Consider the following 27,717-nt stretch of genomic DNA (forward strand, 5'->3'; position numbering starts at 1 on the left):
GAAGTATCATCGGCTGAATACCATTCCCACATTGCATACAGAACTGACTGCCTTTGGGTTGTTGCTTATTTTAATCTCAAATGAGCTTCCAGGTCACCTAGCTTACTCCTGGGTATCCTTTCTTAGTTGGCCTATGTACTCAGGAAATGCAAATAAATTCAACCAACAGCTTAAATAAAATGTAATCATTAAAGAATATCTGTTTAGTTAAAAAAATATTATAGCATGTGTTCTGGTGAATGTTGGAATATTTTTATATTGAGATTCCCTTCCCTTTTCACTGGATCATCAAAGGTCAGCTGCATTTAAAAAAGGTTCTAATGCATAAAAAAATACACTTAAGCATTACTTACAATAGCCAAAGGAAGAGTCAACCCCACTGTGTGTTGATGGATGAATGGAGAAACAAAATGTGGTATATGCAAATAATAGAATACTAGTCAGCCTTAAAAAGGACATCTTGACACATGCTACAACACGGATGAAACGTGAAGACATTATGCTAAATGAAATAAGCCAGTCAAAAAAGGACAAATATTGTATGTTTCCACTTATATGTAGCACTTAGATTAGTCAAATTCATAGAGACAGAAAGTAGAATGATGGTTGTCAGGGGTGGGGGACAGGGGAAGTGGGAGTTATTGCTTCATGGGTACAGACTTTCACTTTTGTTGCAAGATGAGAAAGTTCTGGAGATTGGTTTCACAACAATATAAATATGCTTAATATTCCTGAACTGTACACCTGAAAAAGTTAAGATGGTAAATTTTGTTATGTGTATATCACCACAATTGAAAATTAAAAAAAAAACAAACAAAAAAAACACCTAAAGGAGGGATAGGTGACAGAAGGGAAAGGGGAAGGGCTCATAGGTTAGAATTTGCAGAGAGATTTTGACTTCCTACTGAGTTGCTGCTCTCAGTCCCCTGCTGCTCACCCTCACAGCTGCCCTGTCTCCTGTCTGTGTTGAGCTATCTGCCATCCTTAAGAAAGGGAAAGGTTTATCTCAGACATCATTTTTTCCAATCCTGTGTGCCCTAGAACCTGGGATCTTACTAACACCATCACACATCGCCACTGGTCTCACTGCTGAAAGGGAATAAGTCTTGCTTCCTCAGGAAACTGATGGAGGTCCCTGATTTAAGTCAAGGATGTGAGGAAGGGCTTCCTCCCGGCAGTTGCTCCCTGCCCTTGGACCTCACCTTAGCCTTGCGTTTGCTGTCGTCTATGATCATTTTCCAGTCGGAACCATTGTTGCTGTACCCGATCTTGAATTTCCTCATGGATACCTTGTTGTCCCGGTGCTTCCCTCCCTGAATGATGATGCCCCTCACAATCTTCTCCTCCCCCAGGTCCACTTGGAGCCACTCATTTGTGTACGGGTGAGGTGCGGGGGGCAGTACCCAGCCAGAGCGACTGGTCACAAGGCGAATATTTTCAGGCATCCAGTTTCTGTCCCCTTGGTTTGATGCTGTAATCTGGGAGTCAGAAATAAGTCCAGACACCATACCCAGCATTCCAGAGCAAGGATAATCTATAGGGTAGAATGAAATAGATAATGTAAAATGATTTTCTAGAAGTCTCCATGCTTAGAAAGAGAATAAAACATACTGAAAAAAACATTGTCTGTACTCATGCATATAAATGTTTAAATTTCTGGATCATTTGACGCTAAACTAGAGCCTTCCCTCCCTCAAACCTTTCTTCCACTCTTTCAGAACTCCCCTCCCTATACTACATTCCAATAAGTAAAATCTTCAATAAGAACATACATTTCCCCCTTTTTGAGTTTTTCTAAGGCAACGAACAACATCATAGATCTTTTTATATCTTTTACAGCAGGCCAAGTAGCATCTGAGTGTAAGGAGAGTATCAATCATTGATTAAGTGATTGGTGACTTAAAAAAAATGTTCAACAGTTCAATTATTCTCCTTTCAAAATTGTACATTTCAATCAAGGACATGCATAGGAATAATAATTTATTTTTCTTTGAACAACTCAATTTTGCATAACATAATCAAAAGTTAGCCTAAAAATGTAACCATCTTAATAGGCATGTATCTAATACAGTAAAACTACGTCCATGTTATCAGCTGAACCTTACGAATTAATAACTGAGATGTTCTCCCCATGAATTGATACATAGTTCAGATCATGTCATTTCTTTATTCAAACGTTCAGTGCCTGCTTGCTTAGGAATTAGGCATGTACTTTCAACCAAGCATGCCAGGCCTTCCATAGCATATCCTTGCAAGGCCTCCCCTTGAAAGGCTGAGCATTCAAGTGTGTTATTGCATTGAATTCTCACACAGAGACAGTATCCAACCCTCTCAGTGTCACAGAACTCGTGACTGGAAGAAACAAAACTCAAACCGAGGGCTGCCTGATATCAAGGCCTAAACCATTGAAGGACTTGGGGATGTGCTCAAGACCATCACAGCACAGAGGGCTTATAAGATGAGGGTTCAAAAGTACCCACTGTGCATGGCTAAGGAGTGGGCTGGGGCCCCTGACCAAAACATTTTCAATGGAACGGAGAATCAGAAACCAGAATGCCATGGGTAGAGGAGAAAGAGGTGGACAAAGGAGACATTTTTGTCTCCAAAGCAAGGCTGCAGAGGAAGGAGAGAATAGTAACGGGGGTGGGGGAAAGGTATGACTGGTCGTGAGAGGCCTCGTAGCACTCCTGAGATGGTAGAGTTGAGCATTTCTGAATGGCGTTGGGAAGAGACAACAGAAAAGGAGAGGTCACGATTGTATGGGAGCAACGTGTACAAATGTGGAAATGTAAGGAACTGAAATGAACATCTTCCGCACCTGGCTGGGAGTTGGGTGGGGACTCTCTCTTATTCTGCTCCCTTTGCTAGAAATTCCTTGTCATCTTGTCCTTTCCAATATCTGAACCACTTAAAATCTTGATCCGTTTTCAAATGCTACGTCATTTATTCAATTTTCCTGATCTCTCCAACGAGATGTGGCTTTCCTTTTCTGGAGGTTTTCACAGCACTTCATCTGCATTTCTCATATATTGATGGCCATATTCAGTTCCTTGCCTTACTGCTATTTGCCTCCCCACATTTTAAGTTCTCTGAGAGCATGGAACAAGTCATATTTAAACACTTTCTATGACTCCCTGTGCCCTGCTTTATAAATAGTATTTGCTCAATAAATATTTGTCAAATGAATCAACTTATTAACACTTTAAAAGGCAGCTGCCCATTTCCCAAGCACCTCTTCCGGTAATTCAGCCATAGTATTTGCTCCAGGCTGGGATCTGGAAACCAAGAATCAATTCAATGGGGATTAAAAAAAGATTTACAAAAACTATTTTACTGGGGGACTATGAAATTATAGTGTTAAAAATAGAAATCACATTTTGGTCACTGTGGTCACACCTGCTGATTCAAAACCAGCTTTTATAAAGAAAATGTTTAGCTGGTAATGAGGACCAGATGTTAACATTCGGAAAAAAACATAATTAACTTGAATATTCTAAAGAGAGCAGAACCTTTACCAGATTAATGTCCTTTCTCTAACACAGAGCTGGCTAGGGCGAAGTTTATAATCCACAAATCTAGCAAATGCCCAGCCCCTGTTCGGCCAACAGGTCCATTGGAACACAGACTGTCATTCCTCCTGTATGTTTGCCTCATCCAAAAAGAACAACGAAAAGGAACCTTAATTTGCCCTTGACCGAAAACTGATTCTTTCAGCAATGATTAAGAGAAAACATATACAGAGGATGCCAAAAAAATGTATACACATTTTTTTTAACGTTTATTTATTTTCAGTGTTTTTTTTCCAGAACCCATTAGCTCCAAGTCAAGTAGTTGTTTCAATCCAGTTGTGGAGGGTGCAGCTCACAGTGGCCCATGTGGGGATTTAACCGGCAACCCTGTTGTTAAGAGTACCGCGCTCTAACCAGCTGAGCTAAACGGCTGCCCCTGTATACACATTTTAAGAAAGGAAAAAACTGTATTAAAATTATGCTCATGGTAACCACTTTGAGCACCTCTTGTAATTGCAGAAGTCAAATGTGACTTGTATTCCTCTTTTGTTATTGATATATATTGAGTATTACAATTTTAATAGGTTTTCCTTTCTTAAAATGTGTATACATTTTTGGGGCACCCTCTGTATTAACAATTCAAAGTTTGAATGAGATGCTAGGATCTAAATCTGTTCTTCCACAGTCGGCTGACTCAGATGTGCTATAGCCTGGCTACATGTCAAATCCTTTAGAAATAGTGTTGCCAGATTTAACAAACAAGCAATCAAACAAAAACAATAAAACAAGAAGCAGGATGCTAAACTAAATTAGAATTTCAGACAAATAAGAAATAATTTTTTAGTACAAGTATGTCCTAAATATTGCATGGGATAAAAAAATTATCTGTCACTTATCTGCATAAGATTTAACCTGCAATCCTGTATTGTATTTTTGCTGGTTACCCTGTTTGCAAACCTTAAAACCAATCCTAGATGAGAAGGAGAGGTGAGTTCTGTGATGGGGAATTGAGGTGGTTATTTTCACTGATACATACTATTTTACAAGAAAATCTCTGTACTTAGCTTTAATGGGAAAACTGAGATATACTGATAAATCAAATATCAGTTAACCAATTTTCAAAGAATGAGATGGTAATAATTGCATTTGATGAGAGAACCTGAATGAGCATAATTTTGTCTTTCCTTGATGACTCAGAAAGTATCTTTGGATTTTGTGGTGCCTGAAATCATCACTGAGAACTTTTGATTAACATAGAAACACTCTAATGTGTGCTGAAGTTAATATGCTTCTAGTTAACAAATACAAGTTAACAGACTTTGGAGTGTGTTCTCATACATTAAGTAGTAGCCCTACAAGATTAATTTCACTAATTTCCATCTTTGCCAAAATGATGAAGTCTGCTTTGTCAAAATAATGAAAATGTTCCTTTGTCATTTCCTATAAAGTAAAATGGTTTGCTACAATCTTGTTTCTAGAACATATAAATCATTAAATCCAGAGCATATAATGTAGTGACCCATCATTATATGCTCTGGATTTTTCCAGTTTTACTAATTTCAAAAAATACTTTCTGAATACAAAACTTAGGTTGAAACTTGGGGCTTTGGAGACTTTGGAAGTCAAGTGATATATTCATGTGGTAACTTTTAATTCAATAGTTTTTTTCTTTCTTTTAAAGCTGGATTGAGTTAGGACCTGCCTACTCAAGAGGAGAGGATCAAATTTTGAGATCCATCACATTTCTCAGAAGGCATGGCTAAAACTGCAATTCATTCATTCATTCATTCATTCATTCAAAAATAAGTGCATTGAGCACTTACTATGTTCCAGGCATACAGGACACAATAGAAAATCAGGCAAACATTGTCATCCCTCTCATAGATCTTCCAGTTAGCAGGGACACTTGTTCTTCTTTCATTAGTCTCCCCTAGGAGGGGACCATAGTCTCTAAAAGAAAATTATTTGCTTCTGGTACCAAGAAGCAAACACTGATATTGTTCACTAGAGTTTCTGCTTGCTGGGGCTTATTCTGGGTTCAATTTATTGAGCATCACGTACTGCTTAATTTATTGGGTACCATTTAGTGAGCACTTATTCTAAACCAGGTATGTTACAAAGAGTCTTTCACTGAATTCTCATTATAGATGAATTAAGGTTAATCTTACTGACCAGGAAAAGAAGATCAGAGAGACTTAATGTCTTGCCTATGGTCACGCATTCACTAAGTGGATAATCCAGAGCTAACCCTGGATATGTCTGTGTATCTTCTGTACATACGACCATTATTATTACATGCTGGCCTCTTCAAAAACCTGCCTCAACCAATTACTTGGAGACTGTAGCTGTCTTACTAGAGAGAAAGTATGTAAAATAAAGTAGGGATCATGATTAGCAGACTAGCCCTATGAACCTAAAAGCAGTGTCTAATTAGCGGGGGGGGGGGGGGGAAGCATTCTTCAAATAGCTGTAAAATAGAAGACATGTAAAAATATCAGAATATGCTGTTTTAGTCATGTATGTTTAAATAACTAGATAATTTAACTATTTTTAAAAATCTGATAAACTATTTGCCTTCTTTATATGTGAAGACTCACACTCTTAGAATTAACTCTCAGGGAAATCCTTGGGAAAATGAAAATAGAGCATTTCAGGTTTAAAGAAGTATTTTTATTTGACTAAAAGGAGACTGTTTTTTTATTTGACTAAAAGGAGAGCCTGGACATTCAGAGTTCAGACTAACATGTTTGGAGTCTTTATGAAATTTATCTCATTTTTTTGTTTGGTACTGTGACATGAGATTAGGTTGGAGTAATTGGCCAGAAATTTCTACCCTGGCTTCAAAAGGTCTTATTTCTACAAATTTATCGGTAACCTCTAAAATTTGTAATGCTCTGAAAATGACCTAGAACTTTCTCTTATGTAATTGTTGATCAAATATAAAGCCAAGGTTATATCTCACTTTTCAGTGTTCTTGCCTCCTCCAAAACCCTCCCACCGAGTTCCTGCCTCCAAGGCCATGAACTTTCTAAGTCTTAGGTCCTAAAACAATAAACACGTCTGTCTCTATGATGGAAATAAATAAAATTTTGGTAAGAAATCAGATGTTAATTTTTACTTTCCAAATGGATTCTACTGTAAACAGTGTAGTTTTTTTCCCCCCTCCTTAGTTTGCTCTTCAAATTGCTTATAACTTCAAGGAAAATTCTAATTTTTTTTTTTTTTTGGTTTCAAGTCAGTATTTTCTGTTTCTAAAAATAATTATACTAAAGAGGATAAAAATAAAAACAATAAAGCGGTCGTTCTTGGAATGAGAAATTAAATACCCTAAATACCAGGGGTGCCAAAAAAGTGTATACAAGTGGACAGTTTGGTCAGCGTGGCTCAAGCAGTAGTTCGCCGTAATCAGAAGTGTCTGGACACTGATGGTAACGACTTTGAGCACCTCTTGTAATTGCAGAAGTCAAACGGGACTTGTATTCATCTTTTGTTAGTAGTATATATTGAGTATTACAATTTTAATACAGTTTTTTTCCTTTCTTAAAATGTGTATACATTTTTTGGCACCCTCTGTGTGTGTGTGTGTGTGTGTGTGTGTGTGTGTGTGTGTGTGTGTGTATTCACAGGATGTAAAATACAGCACAGGGAACATAGCAATGATATTGGAATAGCTACGTACAGTGTCAGATGGGTAGTATACTTGGGAGGGTTATCACTTTGTGAGGGGTGTAAATGTCTAATTATTATGTTGTTTTGTACACCTGAAACTAATAATAAAAAAAGATCAAGAATATAGTTTTGAAACAATAAAAGAAAACTTTGCAGTGTATTTATTTAAATGAAAAAGAATTCTAAAGTGACTGCTATTTACTTTAAAATTCAGAGTGTGGTACAGGAACATGAATGGACAAGTCCTGATCACCATAGAAATACAGTGAGAATAACAGTCAGGACCATTCTTGTCCTTCCAGCTCTGTAACAACATGGCTGACTGTTAGCTACTTAGTCTCTCAGTACCACACGTTCTTCATCTCTCAAATGAGAGATGAATTTGCTACTTATAGCGAATTTAACAGAGATGTTAAAGTCCTATTAATGTCATGCGAAACAAACTCAGAAACTAGAAACATTGCCAAGTTGATTTATAATATTAGTATATTCATTCAATAAAAGAGAGCTAGATACTGAGACAACACCTAAGAGAATGTTGTCAGAGTAGTTAGTGAGTAAAAGGAGAAAATCAGGCAAGTTAAACTCCTTAACTGTAGTTCATGAGGCCACCTCTAGACTTCAAAATTAAAAAGATAAGCAAGTGGAGAACACTCTACAGAATGGTTATTTTTTGTCAGTCTACTAAGGACCTGTCAGTGTGTCCAGGAGACAAGGATAAAAGGCACAGCGTTTGCCTTCAGAGAGCTTATTTGGTCTTGTGGAAAGACACCACTTCACAAATACCCACCATGTGCCCGCCTGTGCTCAGTGCTTTCTATCTACAAGCTAATCCATTATCACAACAGCCTTGTATGGTGTACATTATTATGACTGTTTTCCAGGTGAGATAACTAAGGCTTTGAAAAGTAGTAAGTTGCCCAAAGAAATAAACTAGTGAGTACTACAAGTAGGATTTAAACTCAGATTTGTCTAAATCCAATGCATATGCTCTTAACTACCAAACGAAAATGCCCACATTTATACAAAATGATTCTCCCTGTCTCCAAAAGTTTACACAAATCAAAAGTAGGCAATCTTCAAGCTGGAGCTTACCTGTTATCTTGCAGCCGTACACTTCAAACCTCATAGAGATGCCAGTTTCCCATGTGACTGGTTTGATTCGGACAAATCGAGTTATTAGTGGTTTGGGGAAAACTCCAAACACGACATCTGTGGGGTTGGTGTTTCCCCGAAAGATCTGTGTGGAAAGAGGAAGCGTCCTTTAGTCACACATTTTGGGGATTGAAAACAAATCGAAAAATGTGTTTTCACAAATGCCTGTAAACATTATTTACAAATTGAGCATTGTCTTTCCAGGTTGAGGTGGTGTTAATAACTTGCCATAGTATTTTTCCAAATGAGGGCAATCAGACAGAATCATGTCTAATACAGAATGCTTTCCTAATCATCTATTCAATTTTCAGAGAGGTCAGAGCCTCCAAAAGCATTGTTACCCGATAACATTCACTAAAGAATACATGCTATTATCTAAAAAAGTGGGAAAGTATTAACTTTATCATGAGGGCCTGCAGAATGTTATAGACATTTCATGGAAAGTCTCACTATTTTACTTTCCCTGGAACCCCCAGAAGGTGTGCTTTTTGAGTTCAGTGCCAAGTCTGGCTCTTTGAAAATTCTAGGTTATGTTCCCAGCTATCGCACTAGGTCAAATACCTTTCTCCCTTCCAACTCCATTTCTTGATGAAAGATCTTTTCCCTGACATTAATTAATGACTTTCATCTTTTTGTTTATTGGTAAAATTATGTTTTAGTGGTCAAAATTAAAACTGAGTTATAAATGATATGTAACTGGAAATCAGCTTTTATGGGGCTTCTGTTTCTAGTTTTTAAACTGAGTCGTTTTTTTTTGTTTTTGTTTTTTCCCCTAAGAAAGACGAGTCATGTAACTGCAAGTGTAATCAATGCCAGTCATGAACCAATTTTCCACAAGTATTTGTCGGGGCCACTTGACTTGGACCTGGTGCCATAGTTGTGTTCTCTAGCAAGATCTCTGAGGAATGGAGACTGCCATCATGGAACACTGGCACTAGACCTGCCTCAGGTGAAACTGAAAGCCTCCATTCTCCTGGATTTTACTTCAACCCTGGATTGGGGACAGCCCATGTAAAAGTAACATGCCTCAGTGATAGGCCTTGTGTGATGAGCACTCTGCTTCTCACACAGCCGGGCCATAGTCCTCTCAGGTTGTGTAACTAGAGATTACTGGGCCCATCGGAGGCATGGAGATTCCTCCTCACCTTTCCAGGTAAGTCCATAGAGGAAGACCACAGGTGCCCAAGGCTTGCTCTTCCCCTGCGAGAAATGGCTTGTAAAAGTCAGGATGCTGTTATTACTTCATTTGGTTTAAGTGGCCTGCACAGTTGAAGGGGTTCCAATGCTTTACAAAGCTGGCTATTAGCTTGATCCCTCTCCAGAGGTGATTTAATATCCTAATTTTTCCTAGTCTGGGATGGCCTTCAGATTTCTGTCCTACTTGAGCATCCCTCTCTGGGAAACAATCTGTGTAGGGTCATTTTTGTGTGACAAAAAATAATGGGTAGCTGCCAGAAGGAGTAGAGTCCCAAACCATGGTGCTTAAAGGGTCAACAAGCCACTTCAGGGAGAGCCCAGCAGTCTGTTAAGAGTGCCGCATGTGCCAACACTTGGCTCATACTGAGGCAATTTTATGTTTGCTGAAAGCCACGTAAGGACATGCATTCCATTCAAAATAAAGAGGACTGCTGATGTTGTGATTGCTCCAAGCCTGCTCTTGCTGAGGTACAGCCAACTCTCCCTGAGGAAAGAAGCAAAAAAGGTAGAGGGCAGTGGCTGAAAGGCCCCACAGTACAGAGAAAAGCAGGTGGCCAACAATAACTAGACTCCAGGTGGATGTTTGGATTTCATTTAGGTTCAGTGAAAGTGCTCAGACAGATGCCAGGCCTTTATCTTTGCTGAATCTTTATTCTTTCTGCCTCCTACTCTGCAAGCCCTTCTGTGTGCCAGGGTGTTCTTGACAGTGGAGCTGGAGTGAGCTGTGTGCATTAGTAGGCACCCCCAGAATCTGTGTGTGCCTTCTGACACCCCTTCTGGGCCATGAGAGCAACTGATGGACAATGGGTACAGAGAACATCTTGGAGAAGTAGCAGTCATTTTTTAAAGAAATGGCCTGAAGGTCTGGGGTTAGTTCTCCCCACTATTTCTAGGTTCTTTTGTTTGTTGGCGTGTCCTTGGCATTAGTAGGGTGGTTTTTTTTGTGTGTGTTTTGTTTTTTGTTTTGTCTGTTTGAAATTAAAGCATGTCTTCACAAAAGCTACTCCAAAACAAGAATAAGCCATGAAACTCAGGGTCAAATTTACTCGCTTAATTGCCACAAATGTTGACTATGAGAGTTTTTCTTCCCCAGATGGAGGATTGGTTCCATGTCCTCTCAGGCTAGACAGTGACCTTGAACTTGCCTGTCCGCAGAACTTCCCTCCCACAGAGCAGCTGCACATCTCTATCCACTTCAATCTTATATTCCCTAAGCAAGAGTGGGGGCTTCACATCTAATCAAAGGGAATTAACAGTTTTCTTACTTCACACCCTGGAGGCTTTTCTCAGTTCCAGACTCAGGAGAAAGTCAAGGCCATGAATGCTTGAAAGAGAGGCAAGGACATGTTAACTGATCTCTTCCCAAACCCAGGATTTCAAGTTACCTGGGTCTTTGCTACTATCCTTATTAATTCCCTATGTTTTACTCAGCCTCCAGGGCAAGCTTTTAATTTTGGGGAAACAGCGAGTATGAAATCTTTTGATTACTAAATCAGAGCAAGCATAACTTCAAATAAACAGGCAGGCTGAGAAAAAACACCTCAGTTCCAAATGAGTTAGGGCAGAGCGCCTGGGGGCAGGGCATGGTTGCATGGCCTTCTTGGTTGAAAGCAGTGAGGCGGTAGCATGTAATTCCTGTGATCTGAGGAACACGATGGACTACCTTAGTTCTATTCATCCTCATAGAAGCAGCCAAACACATTTGTAAATTAGTTTGTAAGCCACAGAGGGGGGGATGAAACGGGCTTTTCTAAAACCAGCCTGTTGCAGAGATGAAGAAAGAATGAATTTATGAAAGAGAATGAAGAAACACAGTGGAAAAAACCCAAACAAAACATTCTCTAAGATTCTAAGAGGACAATGTTTATCCTTTGCATAGTCTGTATCCCCTTGGGAAGTACAAAGTGATTCTTGAGTCTGACACTTAATTTGGCTGGTATTGACTTTTCTTGGACACATCCGTGTAATTTGCTTTTGGCTTCTAGATCTGGGAACATGAGACCCCTAGGTTAGATTTAAACCTCTAATTGCACTTTTCATTTTAAATCAATTCCAAAATATACCAGGCCAGACAGAAAGCTCTCAAACAAACAAGTAAAACTGATCATCCATTTCAAAGACTGAATTGGTTGAGGGGGTAGCAGCCAAACTTACAACAGGTTTATTTCCTTCTTTTATGGTGACCCAGTCTTCTCCATTGGAGCTAATTTCTATTCTGTAAGTCTTGACGTAGTATTTCTTCTTGGTTTCCTTTGAAATGGCTCCCTGTGTCCCAACAGCAGTGACAAAGCGCAGAAGGCCCAAGTCCACCTGCAAGACAATACATGGTCAGTTGTCCATCCCTGCACGGCCGTTACCTGGGCATCTCTGTCTGTGGGCTCCACAGTGTCATTTCCCTCCACCTGGGATCAGTAGACCCTAATTCCGTCTGGCATCAATTATCTGTAACGCCCCATTCCATTTCTGCTTAGAAAGGTCACAGATAAGATAGCAATTGCCCTAGGCAGGCAATTGCCAGGAAGAGACCTCTCATTGCTGCAATGAAGATTGCTTGATCCCTGGTACAAAAGAGAAAACTGGGTTCCATATCATGTTGCTATATTTTCTAAGGGATTAAAAATGCTTTCTGGTGATGTCATAAAAATGGCAGCATGAGGTAAGCCTCTTGAAATCTCCCCTAGAATTTACAACAAATTGAACAACTATAACTCTACAAAAATGCTTTCCAAACAGCACATAAATATATGTCACTTTACAAATAGAAAATCAAGATAAGCAAGATAAACTCAGAAATTGGATACTGGAGAGACCGGGACTGGAACTCAAGTCTAACACGGTGCCATTTCCCATCATGCTTTAGCTTCCGACCTCCCTCCAAACAGAATGCAAACTGAAACAATACTGACTTTGGAAGCACTGTGAGCGTTGTGGTTTGGGAAATGGGTCCTAGATTTGTAATCTGGAAGGGAGTGGAGAAGAGGAACACAAAGATTTTCGTTTCATTTAAATTTCTCCCTTTTGCACATCTTCCCACGGCCTCTCTCCTTACAATTCAGCTTGAGAGGTAGGTGGATTCTAAGGCACCATCTGGGAAGGACCCATGAATGCCTCCATGTGACACCCACTAGGGCTTGCAAGCTTTTATTGATAAGTTTCCAGTGGAGAATTCCTCAACGCAGCAGCTTTGCCTCACTTCTCACTAACCCATCTCAGACCGCTGAAGGTTAGATCACTTGGAGGTCATCACAGCAGTGATGACCAGGGGGTGACCAAAGCCTCAAAGGTCCAGGATTTCATCCCAGAGGTCTGCAGTGGCTTGGGTTGCTCCTAAAATTCACTGTGACATGGGTAGAAAGACAAAGATCTAAGCTCAAGATTCTAGTAGTGGCTCTGCTACTAGCTAGCTATTGGGCCTTGAACAAGTCACTTCATCTTTAGGCTTTTGATTCTTTATTTGTAAAATGGAGGCGTTTGACTAAATCACCTGGAAGGCGCCTTTCAGCTCTGACTTCCTATGATTCTGTGTTGTAAGTAAAGTAAAATAGTTTTTTTTTTCTTTAACTATTTTTATTTTCCTCATTAATAATCAAGAATAATCTTAAAACAAAAATTGTTATTAAAAATTGTTATTAGTTTCTCTATATTAGAAATATTTTCAGTTTCATTTTATGGATACATTTGATTATTTCTATAAAATTATTTCCCTCTATTTATTATACCCTCAACTTATTGTATGTCTGTATAATACAGAAACTTTAAAGAAATGAAACACAAATATATGGTAAATGTTTTTTAAAGGACATGGAAAGTAACCGCACAATACAACTAATAAATATTCACAAGATATTTCAACAGTACATTCATTATTAAGAGGCGAGAGAATGCCACTTTCTCTGAAAAGAGCAACAAAAGCCAAAAAACCAAACAAACACAACTTCTGAATCTTGCTTTACAGTTACTACATGACAACCCAATTTTCAGAAAACAATATTTCAATTAACCCTCCAGTGCCCATAGGCCATGAACACCGAAAGAATTTCTATTTTATGCATAGTCTGCCTGTGAAGAATGACTATTGTCTTTCATGAATTGCTTTTTCCTGAAGGCCCTTGGAATAGTAAATCAACATGTTGCCAATTCCTTCAAAACTGAACCAACAGTTACATCCAGGAAAACCAGCAATATCCCTGGCATACAGAAGCCAATTTGAACACAATTCAACAACAGATTTCATCTAGAAAGGAAGGGGGTACCATTCAATGTAAGAAAATCTTTATTTCATTTACCTGATTTTAAAGGTGTAAAGTCTATTCTCTGAATGCTTTCACCAGATTTAAGAGAAAAAGGAGCAAGACTTTAATGGAAATTACTATTTTAGGATAATAACGGTGGATGCTTTAAATTTTAACTTAACAAATATATACATGTTTACCATTTTTATCTAGTGCCTGACATTTGCATTATTTTTCAAAAGTGAACTATAGTACTTTGTGCACAAATTTCAAAAAAAAAGGAGGCAATCTACGTTTACCAGATTTAGCAAGTGAAAATACAGGATGTTCAGTTAAATCTGAATTTCAGATAACAACAAATATTTTTAGTATAAGTATGTCTCATTCAATGTTTAGGACATAACAACAACTGGCTCATTGCTTACTTGAAATCCAAATTTAAGTGAGTGTTCTGTATGTTATCTGACACTCCTAAATCTCACTCAATTCCGGACAAATAATCAGGTGATTTTTAAGTTGCTGCAAAAACTCTGCTTTCCTAATGCTGCAGTCTGAGAGTTAATGGGTACTTTGGCCATGGCTGTGCTGAAAAATTTCAACTGTTCTTAAATACTCTCAGAGCACTTAGAGTTTTACTCACTGTCCATTGAGTCATGCCCAATGTCATATTCACTTTCAAGCTGAAGAGCCCTTATAATCTTGATGTCCAAGGAAGCACGAAGCAGAGCTATTTAAATAAACTCTTCCTGTCAAATTTACAAATGGCTCTTCAGTTTGGAAATGATTAAATTCCCAAGAGTGCATATTCAGCTTCGGCTGATTTGCAATAACCCTAGAACTTCATTCCCTAGGTGTCCTTTTCCTGCTTTTCAAGTTTTGTATTTAAGATAAAATTTAATTACCAGGTAGGAAAGAAGTCAACTGGTGGTCAATGAGAAGAATCTTAGGGACTAGAAAAAGCTGACTTTAAAGAAAGCAGTAATAGGCTGGAATTAACAAGAAACCCAACATAAGAAGCATCCAAGGTCCCAGGTAGAAAGGCCCCCAAAGCATATGCATGAATCACTTATAAAGAAGGACACGTATTTATTTTCCTTCCTCAGCGGCAATGAAATGCATTAGTAACCTCCCCTTGTAATTGCACAAAGTTCCCTGCTGTGCCTTAAAACTCTGCAGATTCTCTTATTTACCACACTGGGATACTTGACATTTCATTTCATTTTTCTTGCTAACATTACTGCCACTGGGTTTAGTAAGGGTGAATGACAACCTCAGAAAATAACTAGTGCTGGGGACCATTCCAATTAAAATTGGAAGGTACTCCGAACTCTTACAAGACCCCCGCCTCCAGCACTGTGGGAACTCTCAGTGGCAAGGCTGGGGAAGTTCTTTTAAGTCCTCTCTCTTCCTCAGTACCTACAGGGAATGCCCTAACAGAGACCCTCCTGTGCCTGATTGGGAGGAGATACAGAGCCTTCAGCCTCAGAAGTGCCACTGCTCACACTGATGGTGTGTGTGTCAGGAGACTCAGAAGGACTTCATGCCTGGGTATACACCTTTCTTATGGGTGACTCCGTCTCTGCTAATCATGATATTGTCCTCCATCTACCTTTTTTAGTCTTACCTCCTGCATCTATTCCCCTGTAACCGTATCTTCCAGACCCATTAAAATATTTGTTATTCCTTACGCAAGAGAAGCATTTTCTGCCTGTATGCCTTGATGTATAAAGTTCTCCTGGCTTTACCATTTCCTCTTTTTTGACTACAATCTTTCTGGTCTGGTAGGCAGAGTAAGTCACTTCTTACCGCAGAATATTAAGTGCATAGCTCATGTCTCCATCACTGAATCCATCATGTTGTGTTTTTGCTCTACCTCCATCCAAACTTTCATGATTTCTCTTAGGGAATATCTGCTTTTCTATATAGAAAAGTAATAGATGCTTATTGAAAATTCATAAGATGCAGAAAAGATTAGAGAGGAAAATAAAACCTCCATAAGACCAACATTAGGACATAAACACTACCACTGATGATAGCCTTCGAGAGTATTTTCTTCTTAGGCAAAATATATGTGAATATCATGTGTATGTTTTGTTATTATAAAAATAAGGTGGTTTTATCTCTATGTTTGATAACCTACTTTTTGTTTAGTTTTATGGATCTATTTTCAAACCAAAATGTTTTCCTACGTCATCATTTTCAGTGGTTTCGTGGTATTCCATAGTATGGCTGTAGCATAATTATGCTGCTACCTGTGAACACTGTTACTCAACTTGATTGACATTCATTCAGTGGACACTGCTTATCTGCTAAGTTCTGCATTACGTGGTGAGGATGTAAAGAGCAGCAAGTGTGGGAAGCACAAACACATGATTACAGAACTCAGCAAGGTGCATAAAGTGGGATGCAGCACACAGGACGGAATAAACACTTTATCAGAGAATTGGAGGGAGGGGAATTGGAGACATTTCACAGCTGACTTTGATGTCTAAGATACATATTAAAGGGTACACAGTAAGAGCTCGCAAGTAGGCACAAAGGGAAAGAATGTTCCAGGGAGAAGGAGGAAGGGGAAGCGCAGAGTCAAGGAGAAGGAAATGAATGAATGAAATGACAGACACTAATAACCTACCATGTTTCCCTCACTTTCTATAGGCATTAATCAAGAAATATATTGATCTCTAAAGATTATTGTGCTGTGGTCATTTTAAAGCCAAAATAATTAGTTGTCATGAAAAACATTCAAAATCATCCATGACCATCCTCTTGGTTGTTTAGCTTTTTGAATTATGATGAGCTCTCACTAACCTCACATTCTAAGAGACAAGATTGGCGACTAAGACAGGCAGCTGGAAAGACAAAGATACAACCCAGAGCGGTTCTATATAATACCACCCCTCTGTGTTTTGAGGGTTCATTGTCCTAACAATACTTCCTTTCTTTCCACAAAAATTCAGACACACAATAACCATAATTAAATAACCTGCTTTCCCTAAATCCAATCAGCTATACTCCAATCACTATTTTCTTATTTTGAAAGAACATCATTATTTCACAGCTGCTTTATTTTTAATTAGAAGATGGCTGTGATTTCACATCTGAGTTTGATGTACTTCTGTTTAACATTAAGGGTGATGGTGAAGGGAATGTGATGATGGGAGGGGGTACGCACAGAGCTAAACATCAAATGCATTCAGTAAAATTGTTGAATGTTTCACTCCGTGTGTGTGACAAACATAAACATCTGGTACTTATCTGATGGTATGTAGATTATTTTACAGAAGTTTATCAAACTCCTTTAGAGTTCTAGTGGCCACTCTTTGAGTTAGCTTATGTAGTGCCTTCAGCAGACGTGACCCACTCTGACATATTGTTACAAATATAAAATTTTAACACTGTTGGTAGAATGGCCACCCGCATCTTACTTTCACTGTGCTCCACACACAAAGAGAAGACATTGCTGGACAAGAGATACAGAAGAGGAAGTCCCAACTTTTATTTTGGGGAGGAGAGGCACCCTAGAAGAACAAAACAGCTGTCCTCATCCACTTCTGGGGGGCAGGGGATGGTATCCCAGCAGCTCCTTGGGGCGAGGGTCCCCCATGGTGTGGGTTCTAATCACGCTTCTGACTCGCTCTTTGTTATAAGATGTCTACAGGTATAATCCACATGCACTTTATGTCCATGGCATTGTCTTAGTAATGACAGGAAACACATTCCTCAGATAAAGAGAAGCCAGGAGAGGCACACATTTTACTGGGGACCACTTGAGGACAAAGCCCTCGGTTTCAGCATTGTGTAGTAAATCACGTAGCAAACCTTTGCAAACTGCTGGTTAAACACTAGCATGCAGTCTCTGAGCCATGAAATTAATGTTGTTGCTTCCTATAATAATACATAACCAGCTATTGGTAATGTCATAATATGGAAAGCCTCATTTCAAAAATGAAAATCTGTCTTGCTCAATAAAATACTGCCCAATGAGCTGGATTGGCAAGGGAGCATTTACCAGTTTTTAACATTCCCAAGGCAGGTCAATGCAAAAGCCTGAAAAAATAAAGGACAAAGAACTGAAGTCTGATTAAAAACAGGAAAAATATTTTTCGGTCGGTGGGGAGTGTGTCAGATTTTTTTTTTTTATAGCATCTCTAATGACTCAAAGAGCTGTTTAACTCATTGCTAGACTCTACAAGCTAAAGAAAATATTTTTGAGCAATTGTCTCATTTCCTTAGATAACACACATGTTTTCTGACAGAGCCTGAGCATTTGAACACCGATGCTCTTCTAGGATTTGAGAGCCTAATTCACAGCATCTGATCATTTGTGTTCCTTAATTTAATCTTAAACCTTTTATAGTTACTATCAAAATATATTTTATAACTTTATATTCAGAGACATTATTATCTATCTCTTTATGCATTTTTTCACTATTACTGTGTTACATAGAAAAATACTGATGGCTAACATTACTATTATTAATAAAAAATTCACGGGACAGCACCTCTGGGTCAGGCATTTTATTAAGGGCTAAATTTACATACACTGTCTCTTTCAATTCTCGCAGCAGTCATACAAGGGAAGTTTTTATAGACAAAGCAACATAGGAAGAAAGTGATGTGTGTACCTCGCCCAGAGTCACGTAACTTACCAGTTATTTGAGCCAGGACTCACCCTGGATCAAATCTGTGGCCCATGCATAAGCCACTACACCCATGCTGGTCCCAAATTCGTATTGTAAACACCGTAATCATAGAAAAATAATTTAGATTTTCTCAATGAACAATAATGAAATCTTATTCTTTTTGGAAATTAAATGTTTTTGCGTAATTATAGAGAATATGAAACCATTTGTGATTACTTTGACTGTTAGTTTAAAATTTACACTGGCTACTGGAATGCAAAACTTTGTAAATGACTCAGTTATGCTGTTGAAAAACAAGATGGTGGTGATGGGTCACTTTTAGCAAAAGATAGTGAGGAAACATTTACAATGCTGCTAAAGAATTAAAATATTCAAGTACAAGAAAAGCACAATGCAGGAAGAACCTCACCAATTTCCTTTTCTAGCTTTAATTGCCCAAATTAATCTTTTTTCCCCATAGCTAAAGTAAAGTGTTTTCCTGGGTGGAAACGAACTACTGGTTGCAACAAAACCTATGCTGATAGTAAAACAATCCCAAGTGAACGAACAGATGAATTTTCCTATCACAAGACATGAGCCAACCAGCTAGAATAACATTAGATAAGGCTGAAACAGATGCAGTGGAAAGGCTGGCTTCCCCAACTGTCACTGTATGTACAGCAAAAGAACAACAAGAAAAGGGGCAAGAAAAATGAAGTCCCCAAATGAAGGCTGACCTTTATCTTTTTGGTTGATAAAAGGAGACAATGTTTGTGTGGGCTTCACTTTGGATGTATGGCACAATATCTCACTCTCATGTTAATTTTTTATGCATAAATCAGAAGCCACTAATTAAAACAGAAATATTTAATTCTGATATATTCTTTGAACTAGAGTTCCATCTGGTTCTGTTTGAATAGTAAAATCTGCTCTAGTTGTTAAAATTGGCAAGCAGCATTGGCAAAAAGAAACAAAAGGAACTCCATGTAGCAGGTTAATACTACGGCATTTCAACTAGAGACATTTCCCAAATCCAGCTACTCAAATCAGTCCAACATGGAAACCATGAAGATTGAATGTGAAGGAAAGGAATGCTGCTCTAGGATGGAGACACCACCTCTGGTCTCCATTCCCTTGGTGGGGTGGACACAGCATTAAGCTGTGGAAGACCTTTGGTTTAAAAGCAGTACATGGGACTGTGACAACCACCTGAACATGTTCAGCTTAATTTAGGAAACATATTTAAGACAAATATGAGCAGAGTGTCTTCACATATTTTAGGCAAAACCTGAAGATTTTTTTTCCTTCCATATTTTCTTGATCAGATATAACTGTGCTCAGAAAAAAATAGACAAAGATTCCATTTTATTTCCTCTCTTAGGAGAAACCTGTAAAATCAGGACATCAGGACACACTGGATTCTGATGACAAAGGAGGAGAAAATGAAATAGTATTGGGGTTCCTATAGACGCTGAGATATAAGTAAAGGCAATTTGAGACTGCTGTAGAGTTAAAGAGAAAGGCTGGTTAAATTCCTATGCTTTAGAAAAGATTGTTTTACATTTTAAAGACACATACCGATCTGTGAACTCAATTTCTTCTTTAAAATGAAGTCTTTTGCTTCTGTACCATGTTAATGTGCAGGTGGGTGCCTCAGAAACTTTTAATAGCTTGGTCAGGAAGATGACATTTACATGGCCCCTCTTCCAACTAGAATGCTCAGGACCTATTGCTGGGCAGTAAAAGACTCAGGGACTTAATACTTTTAATTAACATTTTTTGAATTCTTATTTGCAAGTTGCATTAAATTTAAAACCTGACCCCTAAGCCTTTGATCCGGAAAGAGAACAAGTACTCAGAACAGACCAAACGTAATCCCTGGAAATTTAGTTAAGAATTTAACTTAAAAACTCAGTAATAAATATAGCATAATTGGAACTTCTTAAGAGAAAAAAATAAGTATGCCACAGTTAAAAAAACATTGTGACTGGCCTCAAATATATGCAAACACGATGTGGGTCTCCTAGTCAAATGCCTCATAGGAGAGTCATATCTTGTGCTCTTGCTACATGCGTTTACTCCGCAAAGATTTAGCGACACGCATGGGGGGGCGGGGCAGAGGCTGGCATAACTCTTTGGTTCCATCCATTAATTGTTTATATGCAATAGTCATGAAAACTAGGAAAGAGTTCTCCTCTCAGAAGACCTAAAGGGTAGGAATTGCGTGGGGTAGGTAGACATGGGCAAGCTGAGTGGTCAAATGGCAGTGCCCCAGTTGACCACAGGGATGTGACTCTAGATATCCTGTAAGAGCAAGCGTATAGTGTATACAGACCTCTGGCTTCTGATTTTTGTCTCTGTCAAAACAAAGAGGGTCTCATAATGGAAGAATGGATAAAAGATGGTCTGGACTACAACCATTTTAAAACGTAATAGCACTGCACGTAATTTTAGTAGGACTGCATTATGTAGATACAGCATGTATGATTGTTGCTGTTATTATTGAAAACATTTTGGGGCAAACTAATAAACAGAGTCAGGGTGCATGCTCACACTGATGTGTCTTAAAACCCAAATGGTGCTTCACACATTGTAGGTGCTTAAACCGAGAGTGTGACATTAAACTGAAGGATGACAAGTGTCCAGATCAAAACATTTAATCCATTAAATTCAAAAGATGTTTATTGTATGCCAGGCTCTGGAAGCACGTAGGCCTAAGTGGAAATAATGATAATATAAGACTGAAAGTAAGAAGTGCCAGCACGACCGTGGATGAGGCATTTTGGAATTCAAAAGAAGGAACAGGAGGAGAAAGAAAAGGCTTTATGGAAAAGAGGTCATTGGAATCATTCAAACTGGACCTCATAGGATAAGATAATACTTCTCTGGGGAAGGGGCCAAGGTCGATGAGCTAAAGATAGAAGGAACAGGAAAAAGAAAATAAAATTCCACCCAACTGCCTGCATCTCAAAAGATCTGGTATGATAAATATTTTCCTCCTATCTAATATCTCATGGTAAAATGCCTTGAGAGAGCAAGGATAAGTGTCCTCCCTACCCCCACCCCCACCACACATCGTCCTTTGCGTGGGCCAAAAGTCCAGGCCAGGAACTTCTTAGTTAGTGACAGGGAGACAATGAGATCTTGTTGGTAATTAAACTTTAAGCTCATGACTCTGCACTGCACTGCTGAGGCAATTCTGCCAAAACATATGCTTTCACTGCCTCAGGAATCCAAGCTTTCCTGGGAATGAGACCTAAACCTCAATCTGCACGAGTCAGAGACCACTCTCTTGAGCCTAATGGCACAGTCTGCAGGCCTACACTAAGTTTATATCTACATGTGAAATAAAACATGTCAACGAAGTGGTGTAAAAACTGGGTGATGTTTTCGTCAGGTATCCACACTGCTGTGGAAATCATACCATTTGCTCCTCGAACATTTAATGAGAGGGCAATGAGTTCAGAACATGAGCTTATAATGGAGGGTATTTTTGTTTCTAATATCCGTTGCACTGTGGAGGGAAGTTGGTGACTGGCAATTATTCATTTATAACACAAAAAAGTGCTAGATATTTGGGTGAAAGAAAGAGAAGGTTACCAGATTCTTGCCCTCTAGTCAGTGAGGGAAAAAGTCAAGTAAACAATAAATCTCAATGCACAGTGAACAGACTGCATTAAAAATACTCTATGAATTCTAATGAATGCTAGGACTATAGGGAAAAAAATTGGGGTGATGCAGGCAGCGTGTGGCAGCACAAAAGCACAGGCCCCAGGACAACCTCTGGAGCTTTGACATTAAAGAGCGACCTGGCCAATGTTAAGCAAGTTAATTAGCCGTTCGAAGCCGTAGTCTCCTCCTCTCCCCAACAAAAATTCCAACACTGAGCCCATTTAGTCACTTCTCATAGTTATTACGAGGTTCATAATGATGCATTTGTACACACGTAAGAATGTGACCCTAATATTTTTTCCCTTAGTCATTTGGATAATTGGAGTGTGTGTGTGTGTGCGTGTGTGTGTGTGTTTGCCTGTAGTACCTAGACTATAACTTCTTTGAAAGAGAGATGGAGTCTTCTTTAACTTTACATTCACCTAGCCTACATACTAGCCCATAATCCTTAGCAGATGCTCAATGTTTGTTGAATTTAAATGTAATGTTGGGTCAGTCCAGCATTGCTGGCAATATTTGAAACTCCTTTCTTCCAAAGAAAAGCCAAATACCTATCATTAAAGTCAATGTTAAAATGTTTGGGCAACTAAAATACTCTTAAGCTAGGAATGTAATTATTCTTATCTTGGTGTTTATAACTGCAAATATTATAACTACTCATAAAATTTCCAGTCCTTTGAAAAGTCTACTACTTAAAGCTTGAGTGTGCTAAACGATGAGCTGCAGTGGCTAGGTCGATGCCATGTGAAATATTCCTTTTTATTTATTTCTGAAAGGACCTCTCATTAATTGAGTAAGTGTCCCTCCTCCCAGAAATTACCCCAAATGGTGGGCAGGCTTAAATAATCTTTCCCTATATCTACATGTTCTTAAATACCTCCCTCAAACCTTTTGTCAACTTTTTTATTTTAGAGCTAAATTATTTGCAAGCATAATGTCCATCCCCAGGATGTTTATGTATTGGATGTTTACATAACCGGTATGTTAGATGCTCTCATACCCTTCCTGTATTCTTGAAAAAGTAACCACGTCAACATTTCACTGTGTAACTAAGGTTTCCACGGTGTTACCTAACTGACGTGATCTTTATAAGATGGAATGATAGCATTGTGTGACTAGGAAATGAATACAGATTTCAGGCCTTTTGTGATCTTTCTATTTCTTTGTCTCCTGGTCTCTGAGAATCAACCTCACAAGCCAGGCTCATGGAGCTGGCTCATGGTCCCTTTCCAAGGGACAGTGACCTCAGTTGTGGACACATACATACATCTTTCCATCAGTTTAAAGAGATCTTTCAAATCTAAAAGACCAAGAACATTTACAGGTAAGGTACACTTCTGTTTCAAAAGCTGTTGTTCTAGTCTACCCATAAACTTCTATCTGCACAACTGGGGAGATTCCTAAATGACTCTAGACAAACACACATTTGTACTCAAACAGCATCTGTCTATTCTAGCACAAACGAAATGATTTATTATTAGTTTGGCAGGAAGTCATGCCTTTAATTTTTCTTTCTCCTCCTAAAAGGTTGGTTTCAAAAACAAACACAAGTATGGATATTTGGAAACTGAAGACTTGCAGATGGGGATCTAAATGGGTTTCTTGGCCTATAACGTTGAGAGCATCCTTTCACACCAATTTTCCATGTATTTTTCAGTGATCTAGGTGAGCTTCTCATGTTAATGAGAGTTTCAGGTGCTGATGAGGAATCTGGAATTGCAGGTGTCCATGAAAACTCCCCTACCTGGTATTAAAAATCCTGCAAGGAGCTGATGGGATTACTGAGATTAAAGTACGTCACCCACCTAAGGTTATAACGAATGCTGCCCTGGAGACAGAAAGAAGAGAAAGAACAGGCTGCTTAGGTACAGCTGTTCGTCAGAAATTGTGTGTAAACAGTTATTCTCTGAAGGGATGCCAATCATTGTTGAGAACAGATGAAATGAATTTTGAGATTTAATATTTGGTTAACTGCGTTTTCCCTGTTGGAAGCTAACCATTCAGCCAGGAAGTGTATACTGATTCTTTTTTGAAGATCACTCAGAAAAGAGATGGGGAAAGCCTTGAAATAATTCATTTTCAAAGAATTACTCTCCAAGAGAATCATCTGTAATTACAACCCGTAGGTTACGCTCTTTCGTTTGGGACTGAGTAAAGGCCAGCCTGTGGCAGGAGAAAAGCTAGAAAGTTGCAAACTCCATGCACGGAGACAGAAAATGAAAACCAGGAAGGAGAAAATATTATACAGTGATCAGTGACTTCCATGCTCCTTCTAGAAGAAAAGGAAAGGCATGTGCTCTGAAGACATGCTGCTATGCCATCCAAATGCAGTCAGTGGACAGAAATGCAAATTATTTCCATGTTCTGGGGAAAAAAACCACAACAACTATCTACATTAATGTCATGCATTTCAGCGTGGGTTGCACAATGGGAAAAATGCATGTGCATGACCACTTTCAATCCACAGGAGAATAAGCACAGATGTTACACTGAACACACTGTGTTATTCCTCCCCAGTGCTGCCCGAAGTCTTAATGTAATGGAAGCTGTGACTTGCATTTATCCACTGGAACTATTCTTAACACATAGTTGCACACATCTATTTCAACTACATACTTTGGAGGTGAAAAGAGGTAAAATGTTTTCCTGGTGAACATGGCCACCATGTGGCTGTCTGTGTGGTGGTGGTGGTGGTGGTGCAGGGGGTGGGGGTGGGGTGGGGGTGCTGGGAGAGGTTCTTGACAGAAAAAATAGAGCTAAGGCACGTATTTGGGAATACTGACAAACGCATTCCTTTCATACAACCCCACAGGTTTTCACATCGTCCTAGCACATCGTCTCTACACTTACAGATGCCAAGTTAAGTATGAGAACACAGCACTTTGCATGGTTTTAATAAAACTGCCAGTATTTGAAAAGCTGTGGAACGGACTGGTTCTTAATCTTTTTGAATTACTTTTGATAAAAATATTTTAATTGAGACGAATTTTATATGAGACATGAATGTTCTAAATCTAGACACTTTAGAGAAAGATAAATAGGTAAATAAATTCTTCTGAAATACAGCAAAGTTCTTAGACTAAGGGAACTAAGTTATTGTGTTATAGAAGTTGATAATCAGAGATGAATTTCAGAGGTTGAATCCCAAATTACCTATTCCTGCCTCCTTTAACTTTTTGTCCTACTCCCCTCCCCTGATGGCCCAGGAATGTCCAGATAGAGATCATGTAATATGGTTTCCATATTCGTCTCAATAAATGAGATTCACTTACTTACTAGTGATTGACCTATCATGTTAAATGAACAAATGTATTAACTGATGTTTCGTTACATGGTAACTGACAGCTAAAATAATGAAGTCTTGCCATATCGGTATTGGAACTTTCTAAATAAATAACAACATCCTTATAAATGAATGCAATATTTGGAAACATAAGTTAAAACCACAGAAAGCGTATAATGTATGCATTGTAGAATATTGCTGATTGAGAGTAGCAATGATTAGTCTACATTTTTAAAATAATGTTTAAAAAATTAGGCCAATAAAATTCTGCATGTTAGATCTTCATTTGTTAAGATTGGGAACTTTAGAAAAAGTTCTTTTCTTTTTTCTCCATGAGCACTGAAAACTTCTTGAAATATCACAAACATTTTCTTTAGTATTTCACATGATTTGCTAACTTCTTTTCTTTATCATGAGTATATCCCATTGGAAAGTTTACATTTCATTTCCAGATCCTCAAGCTGAAGGCTCTGTCAAAATTCTTGGACATGTATAGCCATTAGCTTGTACCTCTACCTGGATCGTGGTCTTTCTCTCTCTTCTGAGATGGGGTCTACGTAGATGTATCAGCTTTAGTCCCAAGTAAATGCCAAGTCTTAGCAGTGAAAGACAATTGTGCTGCCTTCCTTCCTATAGCTGGATCCCTGGGGCTGCTTTTTCTCCTTTACTTCTCTGGGTGAGTATTATGGCCTATAACATGCTCAGAATTAAACATGGTATTTGTCTTCTTAAGGAAAGAAAAAAAGAGCAGATGTTGGCAGGACTTGAAGGTGTGAACAGTCTGTCATGGTGGGTAAGCCCATGCCTTCCAGATACTTCCTTCAAGGATTGGAGCGACATTAAAAAGATGAGCCTTTCTAGGCTTCATCTTATCTCCCTTCCTGGGCCACACTTCCCTGTGTCCTGGGCCACACTTCCCTGTGCACTGGCACAAAGGAACCAAGCAAAACAGGCCCCACGAGTGAAGTTTCTAAGTGAAATCCTTAGATAAACTTCATGGTGAGGCAACCTAACCAATTACTTGATCTAAGGAAAGAAAATATTTTTAATTATTATTATTTTTTTTGCTATGTGCTGCCTCACATGATTATCAGTAGTATTTAGAATGAATTCTAGTTAGGCCCTTTATGTGTATATTTTCTCTTAGGCAAAGGCATCAGCTAATAAATTTATTTTTAATAGAATCACAGAATCTGAAATGCTTGAAAGGATTTCAGAAGCTGTCTGGGACAATCACCCATCCCATGAAGCATTCTATCGATAGACCTCTCAGACTTGTGAAAAGAATGAAGGAGCTGATTCATTTTTCTGCTAAATCCAGAAAGTGTACTTAGAAGTTGTAAGCATTAGAATTGCAAGGAAAATAAAACTTCGGTGAAATTCAAATTTCATTCTTCTGAAGGAAGGCAATTAGAAGAATGCCATAAATACATTTTTAACCCCTCGAGGCAAAGAGAGTTGAAAAAAATGCACAAGTCACTTGCACAAGTACATATGTGACTATTCTGAGTCATAACATGTACAATTAGTCTCAAGTGCTTACTTTGTTCAATAGTTGGAAATATAAAAGTGTAATGCATTTTATTACAATTGGGATTTATAGAGCATTTTTTATTTAATCTACTTCCCTTTATTTGAACAGAGAATTGAATGAAATTTGAAGACTGGGTGGTGAAGTGGAAAAAGAAAATGTGTGTGTGTGTGTGTGTGTGTGTGTGTGTGTGTGTGTGTGTGTGTGTGTGTTAGGTCAGCATCCAACATTGCTATATTGGTGTGGATAAAAGTTGCCATTTTGCTGTGGAGCTCTTTCAAATAGTGCATTAAATGAGAAATGTAAGAGGGTACGGAATACCCATGCACATCCGGGCTTTGGAATGTCCAGGCTTCACCTATTTCACCTTTGGAGAAGGTTGCTGTGGATGTGCTAGAAAAGTTTCAAACTGCAAGTTCTGCCAATTGTGTAGAACACAGTTTTTGCTCTGGGGCTTTCAAATTATGATATGAAAGTTATTTAAAGCTTAGGAGTTTGTGTGTTACATTACACGCTGCATAAACGTAGCCATTGCTCCTAAATGTGTACATTAATGCACTCTGTAGAGGTACAGTTATTACCGCCGGGACAGAAATCAACAAACCCCACCAAAGGAATTTCTTAAAACTGCTATCATAAAATCTGTGCATGTTATGGATTTCATTAACATTTTGCTCCCTGAGGATTCCCAATTGTATAATAACAGAAGTTCTTTAAATTTTAAATACCACAGACAGGAATAGCCTTTCACCCAAAACAGATGTGAAACCATCAACCTTGCCTTCTTATTGGTCCACAGATATGAAACTGGTTGGTAATTGATAGCTCTTAATGTGTTGTTGTTTAG

General features: G+C 38.6%; 1 protein-coding gene across 2 annotated transcripts in view; it reads right to left on the reverse strand.

The window, feature by feature from the left end:
- Window positions 1-27,717, reverse strand: part of NRP1 (neuropilin 1) — a 136,080-nt gene that overhangs the window by 29,317 nt on the left and 79,046 nt on the right. For both annotated transcript variants that reach the window (XM_019741706.3, XM_019741705.3), the window contains exons 7-9: window positions 11,685-11,840; window positions 8,274-8,418; window positions 1,203-1,534 (exon numbers count right to left, since the gene is read on the reverse strand). In XM_019741706.3, coding sequence (XP_019597265.3) covers window positions 1,203-1,534; window positions 8,274-8,418; window positions 11,685-11,840 — 633 coding nt within the window. The remainder of the gene's footprint in view (window positions 1-1,202; window positions 1,535-8,273; window positions 8,419-11,684; window positions 11,841-27,717) is intronic.

Source organism: Rhinolophus sinicus, chromosome 1, assembly GCF_057876585.1.
Source record: "Rhinolophus sinicus isolate RSI-liver-muscle chromosome 1, RSI-T2T, whole genome shotgun sequence".
NCBI lineage: Eukaryota > Metazoa > Chordata > Mammalia > Chiroptera > Rhinolophidae > Rhinolophus > Rhinolophus sinicus.